Source organism: Artibeus jamaicensis, unplaced genomic scaffold, assembly GCF_021234435.1.
Source record: "Artibeus jamaicensis isolate MK-2021 breed Jamaican fruit bat unplaced genomic scaffold, CSHL_Jam_final contig_497, whole genome shotgun sequence".
In the NCBI taxonomy this organism is placed as follows: Eukaryota; Metazoa; Chordata; class Mammalia; order Chiroptera; family Phyllostomidae; genus Artibeus; species Artibeus jamaicensis.
The window spans coordinates 11,339,289-11,356,379 of NW_026521863.1; the positions used below are offsets into that span (position 1 = coordinate 11,339,289).

The 17,091-nt window shown below is 46.3% G+C and overlaps 2 protein-coding genes across 11 annotated transcripts in view; both read right to left on the reverse strand.

The window, feature by feature from the left end:
• The window catches only part of MTHFD1L (methylenetetrahydrofolate dehydrogenase (NADP+ dependent) 1 like), a 173,935-nt gene extending 171,772 nt beyond the window's left edge, over positions 1–2,163 (reverse strand). The window contains exon 1 of the mRNA XM_037156849.2: positions 1,860–2,163. Coding sequence (XP_037012744.2) covers positions 1,860–2,092 — 233 coding nt within the window. The 5' untranslated portion in view covers positions 2,093–2,163. The remainder of the gene's footprint in view (positions 1–1,859) is intronic.
• A 5,633-nt stretch (positions 2,164–7,796) lies between these two features.
• PLEKHG1 (pleckstrin homology and RhoGEF domain containing G1) overlaps positions 7,797–17,091 on the reverse strand; it is a 201,796-nt gene continuing 192,501 nt past the window's right edge. For all 10 annotated transcript variants that reach the window (XM_053668704.1, XM_053668703.1, XM_053668709.1 and 7 more), the window contains one exon: positions 7,797–11,330. In XM_053668704.1, coding sequence (XP_053524679.1) covers positions 10,267–11,330 — 1,064 coding nt within the window. In that variant the 3' untranslated portion in view covers positions 7,797–10,266. The remainder of the gene's footprint in view (positions 11,331–17,091) is intronic.

The window sequence follows — 17,091 nt, forward strand, 5'->3', positions numbered from 1 at the left end:
TCAAATATTAGTATCTACAAATACAATTTTAAATTTCACCAATAAAACATGGCAAAGTTGTGTTCTTTTCTCACAAAAACATACCTATGTAATATCTTCTATTTTCCCCCTGGACTGCAGATTCTAAAATATTGGCTACCTAAGTTTTCCAAACCCTGGCTTAGAACGCTGTAAAAATAAATAAAAATAAGGGCCAACATCTGTTGAGGCCTCGGTACGTGACGACAGTCCCTGAACTGTGCATCTTGTCTCCGTTCTCTTCTGGAACCCACATCTTGCACTGAAGTGAGGGATGGAGGCGGGCCGTGCGGGGCAGCAGGATCCTCACCCAGGCCCCCTACTGGCCGTTCTGAGTCAGTCATGGTTTTCAATGAAAGGAAGCATGAATAAAACCCACGAATGACCCCAAGTTTAGAGTCATTCGCTTATTAGCCATGCCACGAGTGCCTCCCTTATACCAGACACTGTCCAGGAGGACGGATCTAGCAAGTGGAAGACAGACAAGGCCCCTAACCCCAAAGAGCTTTCCCACAATAAATGTCTTCAGACCCTCACCCGCTAAGCTCTGTACTGGTTAAAATCCAATGACCTGAAAAGGCCTCAAGTAACTACAACATTCGGAATGATGACCAGGTAAATTAAGCAAAGGGCTCCTGAGAGTCATCCTTCACATTGTAAAGAGCCTTGGAAACAGGGGTTGGGGAATGGGAGAGAGGCGAGGCAACTGGCAATGACTGTTAGAAGGAAGGAGAAGAGAGGATGTGAATGGATGGAGGCGGAACAGCTGGCCAAGGGACGCGGATCCAAGAATCCTAGTCCCCGAGGCAGGTACAGGCTTTCCCACCACCTCCCGGCAGGTCTGAGCGCTTCACTCTACCAGTCGGGTGTCCAACCTGTGGCTCGCGGAACACATGTGGCTCAGGATGGCCCAACATAAAACCGTAAATTTGCTTAAAACATTGAGATTTTTTTGTGTGATTACACGTTCCAATACATTTACTGTGTGGCCCAGAGATGCCAGAAGCTTGGACACCGCTGCCCAGATCACACACTTCCCGGAAAGGGCCCAACACGGCTCTTCCCTCTTTCCCAGAGGGACCAGGGGCACCGATGACTGGCGGGTGGAGGCGTGTGTGTCTAGGGAAGGCTGGCGCACAGGGCTCTCTGGCGGGGTCCGGGGAAGACTTGGCCCCGGGCTCCCACAGTTTGCTTCTTCGCAGGGAAAGAACTTCTGAAATAATAGCTGCGCAGGGAACTCCCCGCACACAGTGCCGCGTTGCTGGGAGCCCGTCAGCCCGGACATCTCCGGCCTTGTCCCGCTTACAATGTTGGGTGCGCTCGGCTCCATGTTAAGTTGCCCCCAAAAGATGATGTAACTCCAAAGCGCGCTCGCTCACCCGCAGGAAGTGGCGGCGTTTCGGGAGAGACAAACTTCACCCCACAGTGAGCCGCCGGCAGCCTGCCCGGACCCCCGGCCCCTGCGTGGGCCGGAACGGATCCTGGGCCGCGCCTCCTCTCCGGAGCCCGGGGGCCCGCCGCGTCCCCGATCCCGATTCGCAGGCGGGAGCCTCTCCTCCTCCTCGGCCGCACCGCCCTTTCCTGCCCGGGCCGCGCCCCGCGTGGCAGCATCAGAGCCAGCGACCCCGGCGCACGTGTAGTCGGAGCTGCGCGATACCCGCCGGGGATGCCTGCGTGCATCTCGCCGCCCGCGCCCGTAATAAGTTGGCACCAAGCACTCGTCGCCCGGCGTCTTGCGACGGCCCCCCACCCCTACGGAGATCCCAGGGACCCCGCCGAGATCTGAGCGCTCCGGCCGCTGCCGCTGGGGACGCGGGCGGCGGCGAGCGCCGGACACTCACCTGACGAACGAGTTCCGCGCCGGGGACGCCCGGCTGCCGGGGCCGTGGCTGCAGCCGGCCTGGGCGTTCTGCTGGCGCCGCTGCCGCCGCTGCCCGAGCAGGCCCTCGACCCCGCCGTACCCGCCGCCGCCGTTGCAGCGGGCGCGACTGGGCACTCGGAGGCGGCGCGGCGGGCCCGCGGGCTGCAGCGGGCAGCGGAGCCGGCGCAGGAAGCGCGGCAGGAGCGCGCTCATGGCGGGAGAGGTGCGGCAAGAGGCGGCGAGGCGGCGGGAGCGAGAGGCGGCAGCTCCGCCCGCCACGCGGAGATGCGCAGGCAGGGCTCGGAGGCGTGGCGGCGGGGAGTTCCTCCCGCGGGTGGGGCGGGGGGGCCAGGCTGGCGCCTCGCGTCCGGTGGGTAACCAGCGGTGACAGCCAGGATCTCTCTGTTCCTCCACCAGCGAGCTGGAGCCCCTAGGGGGCACTGCACCGAGATGCGGCGCGGCTGGGAGGGCGGGGGCCTGAGGGACGACCGGCTGCCGGTTAGAGGGGCCAGGCTGCAATTTCAGGGTTTCTGTCACTGTCGCTCAGGCCCCGCTCCTGCCTAGGATGCTGATGCCACCCTGCCTTCAGGCGGCAGTTTGCTTCCTGGAAAGGCGCTTGGTCAGGCTTGCAGACCAGGGCTTGGGTTTATTAGGCCTGAAATGCCCTAAGAGTAGAATGCGGGGCCTTGGAATTCAAATGCTGACTTTGTAAGCCTCAGGCAAGTTACTTAACCTCTGTGAGCCTCAAAGTGATACTCTGTTCATAATCTTATCAGTATTGTAATTCCCAAATGGGAATAAAACTAGTTGAAATGACAGACACTGGTTTTCCATCAGCTACTGTGGACACTGTACTGGATGCTGGAGATACACCTTCCTTTAATCCTAAAAAATGTAATGAGTTGAGTTTTGTCCTGGTTTTCAATCTTGGGAAACAGGACCAGAGGGGTCACTTGTTGTTGTTTTTTTTTGGGGGGGGGGTGGCAGAGCTGGGAGTTTACCTGACTTCAACAAACATGTTTTTAATCTTACATATTTTTCATTGTAGGATGATTGGCACATCTGACAGCCAGTGACTTTTGGATATAGGTATAGTTAACCTCACCTACTATGAGGTAGGTGTTAACACAATTTCACACAGAAGGAAACAAAGTCACCGAAGTAATGCTCAGGCAAGTCGTAAAACCCAGTGGAGGCTTATTTATCTCATCATGAATCGGGACCGTTCATCTCACAAACATTCATTAGACACAGCTGAATAAGGACCACTTGTTGCAAGAATGAAGATTGCCCCATCGATAGGGGTATACGGGAAATCTTTGTATCTTCCTCTTAATTTTGCTGAACCTAAAACATTCCTCCCCAAATAGTCTTTTCATTTTATTTTATTTTTTGAAATCCAGGAAAACTCAGGAAATTCCAGTACTAACTGTACCATGGTAGTGACAATCTGCCCCTCCACCTGACCCATGCTGACAATAGTGATGTTTAAAAAGACTGTGGAGACATGTGTTGTATGATCCCTTTGTAGAAAATATCCAGAATAGACAAGTCTGTAGTGACCCAAAAATCGTTAGTGGCTGCTTGCAGCTGGAGGTGGGGGGAAGGGGGGAACTAGGAGGCAGTAGCTAATGGGTACAGGGTTACTTTCAGAGGTGATAAGGATATTCTAAAATTAATTGTGATGATAGCCACAGAGCAAATTTGTGAATTTTCAAAAACTCATTGCACTGTACACTTTAAATGGGTGAATTGTACTGTATGTGTATTCTATGATTAAGATAACATTTGGACATATGTCGAAGGAAGTTTTCAGTATAAGGAATATATAACTGATATACATGCAGGGTCCCTGCTTGGGTATGGTTGGTTGGGTAATAATATGGGTGTAATCGTTTATAGTTTTAACTTGAACATTTCACCTGAAATGTCATGTGGTGTGCTGTGATATTGTTATGTTATAGAATCACATGCTTATGATTTTGTCATAAATGAGTTTGTAATAAACAAGGGGTGTTATTTGTGCCAGACCTTGTGTCTATCTTGCGGAGAGGGTGGGAGGGAGAGGATATATATATATATAATCTCCTGATATATAGGGAGAATTTGCTCCATAGTGGGCCCTGTGCTAGGCATGTAGCTAAGGAATAACTTGCAGGAGACAGGCACAGCCCAGGTCACACAGAGTTCACGGTGTGGGACCGTAGGGCACACAGGCATATTAATGACAGTGATGAGTGTGATGGTCCCGAGTTTGTGAGAGCACCATGAACAGGCACCTTCCTAGACCTGAGAGTCAAGACGAGCCTCCCAGAGGAGATTCACTTGAAGGCAGTACACACACAAGGATGATTCAGGAGTCTGGCCAAGGGGAGGAAGCTGCTGGCAATGAGTGTTCTGAGTAGGAGGAACTGCATGAGCAGAAGTCTGGTGTACAGGACAGGGCCGGCCCCGCCTCTAACCTTGAGGTGCTGGGTGGTAGGAGAAGGAAGAGCCTCCTCTTAAGATGGGGAGGATGTAAGCACGGACCCTGGGGGGTCCGGAGCACACAGGGAGGGGGTGTGGGAGGATGAGTTGGGGGTGAGAAGCTGGTTCAGGGAAAAGAAAGCTGGATGGGGACGGGAAGAAGAAAAGGTGATCAGAGGGGCCTGCATCTGGCGATGGGGCCCAGGATAACAGGGATACAAAGCGTGGAGACAGAAGTGGTCCCAAGGCTGAAGAGACAGACCCGGCAAATGTCAGGAAGATAGTGAGGGTACTTGGACTTTTCAAGGGTCCCACTTCCACGGCAGTTCTAGTGCTTGATGGACAAGAATGGTCTCCCAGGATGGGCTGCCTGAGGCTTGAATGACTTGCTTGGACTTAGAAGCTCTGCGTTTAACACGGTTTTTCTGAAGCTCCCAGGGAGTAGCCCGGCCCTGGGCTCTGTGTTTAGGATGGAGAGCAAGGCCCCAGAAGGCACTGACCAGCCTGGTCTCTAGTGCAGGTGACGCACACCCACTCTGGTCTGCAAAGTCACATGATCACCACCCAGCTCTGCAGGGACGGCCACAGGTAGAGACCGTTGGCACATATGTCTTTAACCCCACCCATAATATCCTTAGAATAAATTAGTAGGTGTATAATTACTGAGCCAAAGATTATGAATTTCAATGTAATTGAGCCATATTACTAAGTTCATTTCTGCAAAATGGATATTTATGACTTATATTCTCCTAATTGGTAGAAACCATCTTTTTTCTCCATCCTTGACACTTTGGGGTAATAATTTTTTAAAAATTTGTATGCCATGGAATTACATGATTGTTCTGAGACAATTCTCTATGGGTCTTCTGCATTTCACATTTCTTCCTGTCTCATATTAGTTTTGTTCCAGCTGTTGTTGCAAAGACAGTTGTATAGCAAACAGACTTAGAAGATAGTGTCTCCCTCTGGGACAGAGGTCTGCCCTTTAACTAGGAGTAAAGGTAATGTACTTCCCCAGGGTCAAAGATCAGGCAGGTATGCTAGTAGCTCTGAACTGGGGGTTCCTAAATTCAGGATTCCCCAGCTGTGAAACAAAGCAAACCTCGAGTGTGTGCACTAAGCCCCTGGGCTGGTGCCTGGAGGAGCAACACAAATGTGAAGCTCATGCTCCTTGCTGTGCTGGGAGTGATAACGTCCTTTATTTCTGACCTAGGAACCTCGTGTCTTCTGCCAGCATCCATGCCGTGGAGGCAGGCTAACTGGTTAGCTTGGAGTACAGTCCAGGACCCCGAAGTTCTTAGCAGTAACTTGTGAGCTGTGAGGACCTTGCAGGTTTTCTCCTGGATGACAGGGGCTGTGCAGCTCCTGTGGAGGCAGAGAGAGATTTGGGAGGGCTTTGTAGAGGATTTGCTTCTGCTTGTGTTTGGGGAATGTTTTGCTGGTTAAGATTAGGATGGAGGTGGACGAGTCTGGAAGTGGGGGAGGCAGTGGCAAGACAACCAGTGAGGAAGCTCTGGTCTTCGGCCAAGAAAGCAAGTCACGCTAGAGAAGATTCAGAGGACCAAAGGAGCCCTGGGTTGGGTAGAAGGACGGCTCGAGTGGAGATGTGCTATAGTAGAAGTCCTTTGTATGCAGGAGGCAAGTCTAGGCTAGACAGCGTGGTTTAGAAGACAGAGAATACATATGAGTTGAAGCCTTGGGTGGGTTCATATTGGAGAACAGAGCAGGTCCTGAGGCTTACAGAGGCCAGGCAGTTAATACAAACCAGCTAAGTGGACCAGGTGCAAAGTCTTCCCTGAGGGAGCAATAGGTTCTGCAGACCTGCTATGACATATGTTTACGTTAAGAGGAGAGCCTTTACTTGCTATCTACCAAATTTCCATTCAAGTGCTTGGGGGTAGCTTTGAATGTGCTGACAAAGTCTATAATGGAGGACAAAGGAAGTGTCCCCAAAGGAAAGGCAAGTCCTTAGCCTTTAGGGTGACTTTCACTTTTAGATTCTCTCCTCAGATCTCACAGTCACCTCTTGGTGTTCCGTGCCCTAAACTACTTGTAAAGAAAGAAAAACGTGACATGAAACGTGAAAGAATGCTTATGTCTTCATACATTTTTTAAAACAAAAAACTTTGCAAAAGCTTGTGTAAGAAAGTCTCAGGTCTTATGCATAAGACAAAGTTAAAGGTAAGGACGTAGACACATACGTAAACTAGCAAAAAATGTTGAAGCAGTTTCTTTTCCTGTAATCCGATTTGGCTGATAGAGTTGAGTGTGGTTAGCACCGTCCAGATGGAGGCGGTTATATAAGGCAGCCTGGTTGCAAGAGCTCGTGAAGCGGTGTTAATATTTGCTTTTCAAAACAGAAATTTTAAAAGTTTTTACCAAAGAAAACTTAAGACAAACGTTATTAAATATGCATCTTTAACAGCTATATTTATAGCTCACTTTCCTCCTGTTGTTTTTTAAGATTTTTTTCTTTGCTTTAGGATTATAATTTATATACAGAATTTACGCAGGACATGGTTTTCTCCTACTGTCACTTTTGTCTCTAAATTGAATTCTTGTGAGTTATTTTTTTTTTAAAGCCCCTAACTACTTTCAACTTTAAGGTAGAAGGAGAAGATTTGGTAAGTCTCATGGGTCCTCGGTGTGACGTTGGGAACTCTTGACTCTAAAACACTCTGAAGAAAAATGTACAGCCATTTTTCTCTGAATGAGGAAGTCAGGCAACATACATTTTCATTCTACTGGAGTAGGTTGTTACTTATACTTGGAAATAGCATTGCTTTAGAAAGTGTCCATAATTATCAATTCATATCAACATGCTTTTGTTCTCTACAACATTTTGTGTATCAAAAAAATCCAGAACATGAAATTACATGAAGGTATTTTTTGCACTATAAGATGCATGTTTTTTTGCTCAAATTTGGGAGGAATAATGCTTGTTAATGCTGCTGTTGAGTTCTGTTTACATTTACATTGGTGAAATAGTATGTTATTAAATATTTTACCACATTTTTTGCTTCAAAAAAATTTCCCCTATTTTCCTCCTCTAAAGTCTAGGTGTGTCTTATGGTCTGAAAAATATTATACATGAAAGAAACCTTAATTTTTGTCCAAAGATTTTATATTAATTTTTTAATTCAATGATAAAATAGGTAAAGGATGTCCCGTTACTGCAAATGAAAAAGAAAAAAGATGAATGATAACCTAGCGACACATCTACCTTAGCCCCTGTGAAGAAAACAAATACCACCCAAGAAATTAAATTCAGTATTTCAAAAGTACAGAAAATGGTCAGTCATTGAAACGTGGTGAATTGTCATCACCCAGAGCCATTCCCTGCACGGATCGTAAGGCAAAACAAAGTGTTTTAACTAAATGTAGTCTGGAGAAAGGTTGACCTTTCTAGAGTAAGCACATTAATTCACACTGGAAGTAACTTTGTACTTTATAAACTTTATTAAATAATGAGCATTACTTTCATGAACTTATATACAATATTTAAACTATGTTTTCTTAGATGAATTTTTTTTTTGCACAAAGAATAGAGTAGGAGAAAAGTGAGCTGATAAAAAAACTTCAACCTTCAGTACACAGACCTAATAAAAACGTGACATATTTTGAAGTACATATACCCCTTTTTCTTCAGTTGTATACAGCCTCACCCCACCTCCAAAACCAACTATTTCAAACAAAAGCACTTAATGGATAACTTTGAGGAAAGATACAAACATGATTTTATATATACACACACGGCTCTCAAAATCTGCATCCTGGTGACAGATGCAATCTATAAAATTAGAGATCTGTCCCAGGAACTAAAGAGGACCATATAGACATTTTCTATAGTACAACCTCCACACTGGCCGTGGGGTGTATTCCCACGGGGGGATATCAAAGCTGTCACCAAGGCCTTGGTGTTAAGAATGAATCCTTCCCGAGAAAGACACCACAGCAATTTGGACTCGGTGGAATTTTGGTCACAGAAAGGAAAAGGCAAAGGGCACGACTGCATTCTTGGGGCAAGAAGAGTTAGGTAACTTTGTTTTCCGCGCACTGACAAGGACCCCCAGCGAGTCTAAGAAAATGTCTTCTCACAGTGCTGGTCTTTGCTGATACTGCTGATCTTGAAAGCTCCTAACACATTTAAAGAAAGGAATGGAAAGCAGAAATGACCCCAGAACCATGCCATTCAGTGTGGACTTTGTTTTAGAAGCTACAAGAAGAATCGTGTGGAGAAGCAAGAAACCTGGGTTACTTTTTGTTATTGAAAAAGAAAAACGAATGCCTTAGGTACCTGTTTGCACAGTAATGGTGGTAACGTTTTATGTTTTACAGTTAAGAAAAAGAGGCACAGGGCTTAAAAAGGGGAAAGGAATGGCGATAACTCAACAATAAGGCGTCACTGATACAAATCGATATATCCTTGCTCACCTTCAGATGCAGAGCCCAGACCCCTTCTTCTGTTCTCACTATCCTGTCTTTCAAAGTGAAAACTCAGAGGGGAGGGGAGGAGGGCCGCAGGTGTAAAACTGCTTAAAGTGAGGCTGCAGAAGCCGCTGTTGGAGAGACGTTCTTGGGTCTTCACTGAAATCGTGTTTTTATAAAGGAACCACCGACCTGCCTTCATGTTCCTCTTTAGCCTCATTGGTTTTGCCTTTTACTCACAGGGTTTTGCTTTTGTTTTTAGTTTCCCTCCATAGAGAGTTAGAGTAACCCAACCTATCACTCCAACGGCGACTTAAAGACCAGAATCACAACATGAAAGATGTTATCAGCCAGAACTTGTTCACCAAAGATTCCCTTCCCTTATTTACCTCAGGACAATGGGAAAAAGCACCTCCACTCTGTTTGCTGTAGGGAAGGAATCTCATGGCCGTGGAGGAAACCCTGCAGGCCGAGATGAGGTCATTCGGCTGAGTACAAAAGTCAGCAAAGTAGGTGGGAAAAATGGCTCTGGAAAGGGGAACTTTAAAGTGCTTTTTTGTATTTTTAACTTGTGGTTTACTTTGAGTTGATCAGAGGCAGACACAAAAAAATAGTCAGACTGGTCCTTATTTGTCCCAGCCCTTCCACTGATACATGAGCAGATAATCAAGCTGTTCCCAGATGTCAACCCATCTTTTCTAACAGTTAAGTCAACTTGCATTTTCTTGCCCTTGGTTTCCTCTAAGCCATTGAAAGAATAATTTGTTACACCCTAGAAATCGTAAAATAAATGTGATGAGCAGCACATTCTTGAGGCATTTCCAGGAATCCGGGTAAAGGTTTTTGTTTTTGAAAATTGGTCTCATTACATTCTAATTTCCAATAGTTACACCAGTTCTGCATCCCGATAAACTGATGTAGGGTTACCAGAACAGAAACCCTAAAATGGGCACCATGGACTACAGTCCAGTTAGAGATCTTCAGCTTCAATTAGTCTAGGCTCTCGCCACAGATGAAACCAGACTGCCGGAGATAATAAGCATAATCCTTTAAACAGCTTTAGTTTCCTTTTAAAAACAGGGAGGAGCTTCCTGGCTGCCTCTAATGAGTCAGTTCTAAGATGTAACTACTCGTGGCTTCTGGATAATGAAAGGAATATTGCATTTCTTACAGTGTGGGCACTACTGTCAGAATATGGGGAAAAGATATTGCCATCTTATTAAAAAAAGAAAACCTAGACATTTTCAAGTAAAACTGACTTACATGAAACAGGAAGACAACCAGCATTAGAAAACACAGAGATGCTGACATCGGCTACAGTACAATCCCGGCTGGGTCGTCAGCCGTTCCGAAAAGTTGTGCTGCAAAAGGAAGTACATTTACACCTCTGGTCATTACAAAACTGTTTAATGTGGGGCATATAAAACGCCTGTCAGGCTCTGTTACTCTCGAGCACGGGAGGAAGTTAATTCGGGCAGCCACTACTGAGAACCTTAGGCAAAGCTGCTGGAACTAAGACACTGAAATTTTTCCCTCAGACTCTGGACAATGTTCTGCTGACTGGGAGACGGGCTCCTCCAAAGATAGTCATTCAGTTTGTCGGGTTCGTTGTATGGTGTCAGGTAGGGAGAAGCCCCCAGTTTGCCACTCACTGGCTTTTTGGGAGTGCTCGGACTGTTCAAAGAGTAAGACGCGTCCTTGCGGCCCACATCATCGGGAAAGTCAGCATCCATTGCCTTTGGGTCCGATTTCTTCCTGCGGCTGTGAGACAGCTCTAACTCAGACTCGTCTTCTTCTGACTTTATTTCCACATAGTCATCTTCGTCGCCTTCGGTCTGTTTGAAATTGGAAAAATAGTTCTGGGTAGCCATTTGGGCATTTAAAGGTAAATTTCGATTTACTACCAGAACTTTCTGTGAGTCTTGGAGAGTGAGGTCTGAGCGTTTTCCAGGATCCTGTGGACGTGAGTCACCCATCCCTGGCAGCAACTCCTGGTGACTCTCACACCTGGGACCTTTGTGTAAAGATGGCAGCTGTTTGCTTCCCATTTCATTGGGGTAGTTGATGGAATCCACTGACTTGTTTATCAAGATGGAGGAAGAGGACTGAGACCTGTTATAAGGCTGAGACTTCGCACTGATTCCTCTCCGACCCAAAGAGTTATAAAGATGGCCCGGACACGAGATCTCTTTGTTGGGTTGGCTGACGACCACGCTGTGTCTCTGCAGGGGCCCCAGCAGGCGGTCTGGGGTTTGAAGAGAAGGTACGGAGCAAGCTGTGGACAGGTGTCTGGGAGCACTTTTTGTGTTGAGCTCCAAAGTGGGATATTTCGGCTTCAAGTCTCGCTCCAGCTGAGGACAGAAATCTGCTAATTCTCCATTACTATACGTTGAATGCAGAAGCCAGTCCTCACTACCACGCTGGGCCTGGGAAGGTGACCTAGTTCTGAGGCTGGAGGATTCTTGAGGGCTGGCCCAGCCATCCTTCTGAGTTTTAAAGGGCGACTCTCTGAATACAATCTGGTCATACAGCTGGGAGTACTCAGCGATTCTGGCGCCTGGAAGGCAAATATCAAAACAAAAATACAGGATTATTCCTACATGAGAAGATTAAAGAAACAAGAACATAACCTTCCAACCTATTTCAAAAATTTAAACAGTCGACAGGACTTTTTAAGTTTGAGGGTGACTAACCACTGACTACTAAGCAATACGAACTAATAAAATAATCCACAGTTTAATAAATAAAAATGCCACCTAAACGTTCATTTATTTTGATCTAATTGTAGACTATTTTATTTCAACAGTAGGTCTGTAAGTGTTTGCTATTTGTTGTGAAAATTTCTAGTGTTCCTTCTAAGCATGAAATAGTGTCAGCACTAAAAACAAACATCATACAAATAAGGAAGTCAGCGCTAAACCCAGGCCAATGAAAAAGGAGTAGCCATGATGAGAAACTGACTGCAATTCACCACGCGGTGGCCACCCTGGGTCCTCACCAGTCTTCACTGCTCTCAGGCAGCTACTCTCAGAAGAATCTGCTCTCTGCATCTGTTCCCAAAATCCTTGTTTCTGGGCAGACCCTCCACAGCCACTGTCTGGGGAGACAATGTCCATGGTGGGGGGGGGGTCCTCTCTCCCAGCACCTCAGAACTGCAGGCACTGATTGACCCATCTATCCTTTCCCATCACCAGGAAGACGGGCCCCGAAGTCTCTGCTTCCAAAACATTAGGGATGAACGATCTGTGCATGTAATCGATACTCTACTGCTTCTCGTACTGGTTCCAGAACAGGATTTGTCCATTATTTCCACAAAAGCTATTGCCACTTCAAAGTAATCTATAAGGCCACTCTCTGCTCTGCTTCTGAGTGCAGACTTTTCTAGACATTAATGGAACCCTGCTATGAATAGAACATTCTCTTGGGCCAGGAATGATTTAAGAGAGAGAGCCCAGAGATATCAATTTTAAGAGCAGTTTCCCTCTGAACCCCCAACCAGTTACCTTTCATGGCTACCCTAGAATCAAAGAATTCCATGTACCCTATAAATCACTCAGACCACATCTCCACAGTCTCTAAGGAGGGACTCCATCCCATACAGGACAGTCAGCAAGTGACATTATATTTTCTTCTTTAAGCTATTTATATTTTTAGTAAACTGTTGTTAGTAAATTATCCCGTAATCTAAACTAAATTTTTAGTTCAATTTCTGCCATTTCTCTTGAGTCTATTTTCAATGAGGACAGAAAACAACCGGCTATTATTCTGTGTGCCCTCTAATTGCAATCCCCTCAAATTACTTGCTACCTGGTCCCCCAAATCAGGGTAAATAATCTGTTTAACTTTCATTATAGGTTCTATACCAGTTTGTTTAGGTTTTCAAATCCAAATTCCTTGGCAGGACAGAGGTTATTAGCTAAGACTTTCTAGTAGTAAATGCTTGACTATTACGCCTTCCTTAAAGGGCATAGTAAAGACTCTCAATACCAATTAAGATTTGACAACCCCTTAGGAGATTGAAAGTACCCCTGTTAACCCTCCTGATATCTATAATACTTATTATATATAATATATATTTACAGATGTATCCTGAAGTCTATATTTATTATATATATAACATGTGTACTAGTAACTCTGAAACCCAACCAAAGGCATCTGGACCTCTAGATATCATCATTGGTTAGCGGTCCGACCCGCAAGCCCGAGGGTGCTGCCCAAGCCGTTCTCATCTACATCATGGTCCTGGGCCTGACCCCACAGCTGAACTGGGAAGGCTCTCAGCTTCCACAAGGTTCTAAGAAGATAACAACTTCGGGGAAAGCAGTGAGAGCTAATTTAAAAATCTGGTCACACTGTTCTGCACCCAGATGTACCCACAGAGTCTTGTCAGAACAGTTAGTTCTTGACTTTAGAACACGGTGGCTCAGATAATCTGAAACCATGTGTCATTTAAAATATCTGTACTATTTCCCAGGCTTTTTCTCCCTTATTATACTCTTCTTCCTTTGCTTGATAAAGTCCTATTTACCTCTCAAAACCCTCCATGAGCTCATAAGCTCTACCCCTTCCCTGAATCTTCTTTGAACTGATTTCTCTTCTCTGAAGTCTTATATACTTTGTATGCACTTGTATATACTTAGTGTGCAACCAACAGTAAGTTATTGGTTATGCAAATGCACAAACGTGCCTGCGTGCATACATACTCTTGTGCTGCTTATTGTTCTATGTGGGTTAGTTTACTATTCCAGCTAGTCCTCGAGCTTTTGATCTTGGGGAACGATCTCTACAGAGCCCCACACACGGTTTGGGCCGGAAACAGGTCTCAGGAACTACTTCATCACTCAGATAACTGCCTCCTTCCATGTTCACTATGGTGCTGGAAAGGGGTGTGCCTCCCCCGAGACCATGCCACCAAGAGTGGAAAGGCAGCCTCGAAACTGGGGTGTGTAGCAGGACACGGGGAAACAGGAAGATGACCTCTGATTAAAACGCTCCCTATAGGTAACTCATAATGCATACAATTTGTTTTTGGATAATAAAAAGGTCGGCCGTATACATTCGGAATACAAAGTATCTCACAGGTAGACAACATACTGTGTCTATCCAAGTTTTGTTTTGTTATTGTTTTGGTCTTAAGCTTGACCTTCTAAGAGTGACTATAACTTGCTTGATACCAAAGTGCATGAGAGAGAAGCTTCCAGAGCAACAGCTGTCATTAGATTTCCTGAGCCAGATGGGTAGGAAATAGCCAGCCTAAAAAGCTTAGTACCAGCTGGATCAAAGTCTGCCCCATCCTGGGTTCTGCTACTACAGTCTTTATAGAACCTGCACATTATCATTATGTGACGACCCCAAGGCTTCCTCTGGTTTCTTTTGTGAGTTTAAAAGGTGGGATTTTTAATGACTCCAGATAAAAATTGGAGGGGATGCTTGTTGACAGAAGTATGTCAACAAGAGGATTAAAGTCAGTGTGTCCGATATTGCTGCATAAAATGCTCTTTTGCCTTCCCTGCTTTGCCCCAGGAGGAAGATTCCTGAAGCCTGTAAGGCATTTCCTCCCGTGTAAAACATCGCAGAAAAGGGACCCCCAGGCCTCGCTGGCCTCCAGGACTATCAGGAGGAAGGCCAACGAGCTACGTCACGCTCTAAAAGGTAGGAGCGACTAGACCTGGTTGGGTGAGTTCTGGGCGGATCTGACCCGGGGCCTGTAGACCCCGGCTAGAGAGTTCAATAAAGGTGCTCGAGAGTCTCAGCAGGTGAATAGGGTGCTCCTCCTTCTGGACAACACCGAGAGCAAGCTCCTGGCAAAGTGGCAAGGCCCATACGAAGAAGTCTGGAGAATCGGTCCATTCGATTACGATGTCCTGTGCCCAGATAAACAAGAGAGAGAAAAGGAGTCGTCACGTCAACTGATTGAAAGCCTTATGGGCACAGGAAGTGGTCTCGATCCACCCAGATGGAAGATTCCTCGGGTCGGAGAGGCCGGAGGCCTAGGGACGACTCCACTCTCAGAAGATGTCATGGGCGAGAGCTTCTCCTCTTTGCTGGGGAGAACCTGACAGCAGCCCACCGGGGTCGAGAAAGGACCCAGACGCAAAGCTGAGAAAAGTGTCTGTGGATCCCAAGACACACCCGCAGGCAAAACAAAAAGCAGGACAAACCGAAAGTGAAAAGCAAAAGAAAACCGCAAAGGGAAATCCATTTGTACTTAAAAGAAGAAGGGTCCCACAGGAGACCATTCAAGGTGGCGATCAGCCATGGACTCAGTACTGAAGGACCTGCTTCTATCAGGCTTGAGTTGTGCGTTTTAATGGATAGTCTATGTTCAGAACAACCTGGCTCAGGGAGGGCCACCCCTTCAACAGGCTCCCGGCATAAGGCGTCATCATTAGAAGCTTCGGTATTTGGTTTTCTCTCATTCTGGGGAGCCCCAGCCCGGATTCAGTTGGTGGTTGCACTGCCAATTCACTGCTGGTCCCCATGCCACCTGTGCCCCCCAAAACGGTCCTGCAGCTGGGGCTGAGCCCCGTTTTCCAGGTATCCCAGCAAACCAGCCAGGCAGTCTGGCATTGCAAAGGGGACACGAATTAAGCCACCCATATTTCTGCAAAGAGAAAAATATATGCGATCTAGTCTCTCTCACATTCCTACAAAAGTCACTTTTAACCTTTATTTTAAAAGACGAACATCTCAAGGAGAGTGTAAAGTTTTTCAGGTAATAGTTCCAGGGCTTCACTTCCCTATCTGTTAAGAAATTTTGTTACATGGTTAGCTCTAGGGAACGAGTAGAGCTTTAGACAATTTGTAAATACTCTTGAAATAAAAAAAAGAACAATTCCTTATAGATTCTTGTCATGTAGCTTGTAGATTCCTTTAGGGCTCGGATATCCCCGTCTTATCCTCCAGTTTCCATGAAGATAAAGAAACCAGTCCCTGGAAAAGGAGGCCAGTGGCGTCAGCCTGGCAGAGAAGCCATGTCGCCGCCAAGCTCAGCATCTGAACACACCCTGACCCCGAGCCGATTGGCTTTCACTTTCGATCAGAGAACTGCCTCTTACTTGATACTAAAGTGGTCCTTTGTCAGAAAATCTGGGGCAGGGAATCATCACATATCATTGAAACGCCACATTGGTTTAAAATGCTAAGTCCTGGGCCCACCCCCAGAAATCTCTCTGGATCTGGAGGTGAAAGGTCCTCAGGTTGAGAGAGCCAGTGCCTGGGGGAGGCAGGGGACTCTTTTCATGACGGTTCTGTGCTTTATTCTCGTCTCTGCTCCACCACCAAGATCAGAGTTAAGTTTTATTCTCCAGGGCGCTAATTTAGCCAGGAGGTACGCATTTCTTCACAACTGAGAAAGAAGTCAAGCCATGCACTTCTCATTCCCCCAGTCCTAATGGTACCAATGTCACACCTGAGGTCCAGGTTCAGTTCTGCCCCACCAGGGAGGCTGGACTAAAAGAATTAAACTTCTTGGAAGCATGTGTGAGAATGCCAACTGCATTATATGCATTGGTATTAAGTGCATCATAGCAGCTATTAAAAAAAAAAAAACCTAGTAACCAGAACACATAAGAAAACAACTGAGTGATGGGATGGACAGGTTAAAAAAAATACAAAAGGGATTCCTTTTTGTCTGTTATGACAAGTAGGCATTTTTGTTGGGATTCTGGAGCAAAGAGCTATTTCATTCCTTAAGTTTCCAAACCTTAAAAGCTCACCCGAGCTACTCCTCCAGGCACACGGATGCCAGGGGGCAGCTCCAGATGCCGCCGGTTACACTGACCTCTATCTCCCACGGTTCAGATTGCGTTAGAGAAAACTTCATCAAACACCAGATCTGCAGTGACACTGACACACGCACAACGAAGACCCTCTGGGACCAAATCACGCTCCAACTCGCGTGAGTCAGTGAAGTGCGAGAGGGTCTGTTGCTTGCTGGCGAAGGAAACAGTTTGCCACCTCAAAATATCCCTTTGGGGATATTGATTATTTTAAGCTGCTTATTTTTGAGAAAAGGAAGATACCAGCAAAAGCTTTGACTTCCCCCCTAAATTCTAGAAAGAATTTAGATAAAGGACCTGCTTCCAGAAGGGCGTCATCATTATACAGTTTAATAAAAATGAGTGGCAGACAGGGAGGGACCTGCCGAGGCCCATTTGTTCAACGTTCTCGGTGTCCATTGTTAATGATGGCTCCCCAGATGTTTATTCACCAAACATTGCTTTTCTCCATGTGCAGTGTCTTCCTGCCCTTTCAAATCCCAAACCACACCCCTCCCCTGCTTTCTCCTTAGCTCCAGAATGACAGATAAGCCTCAA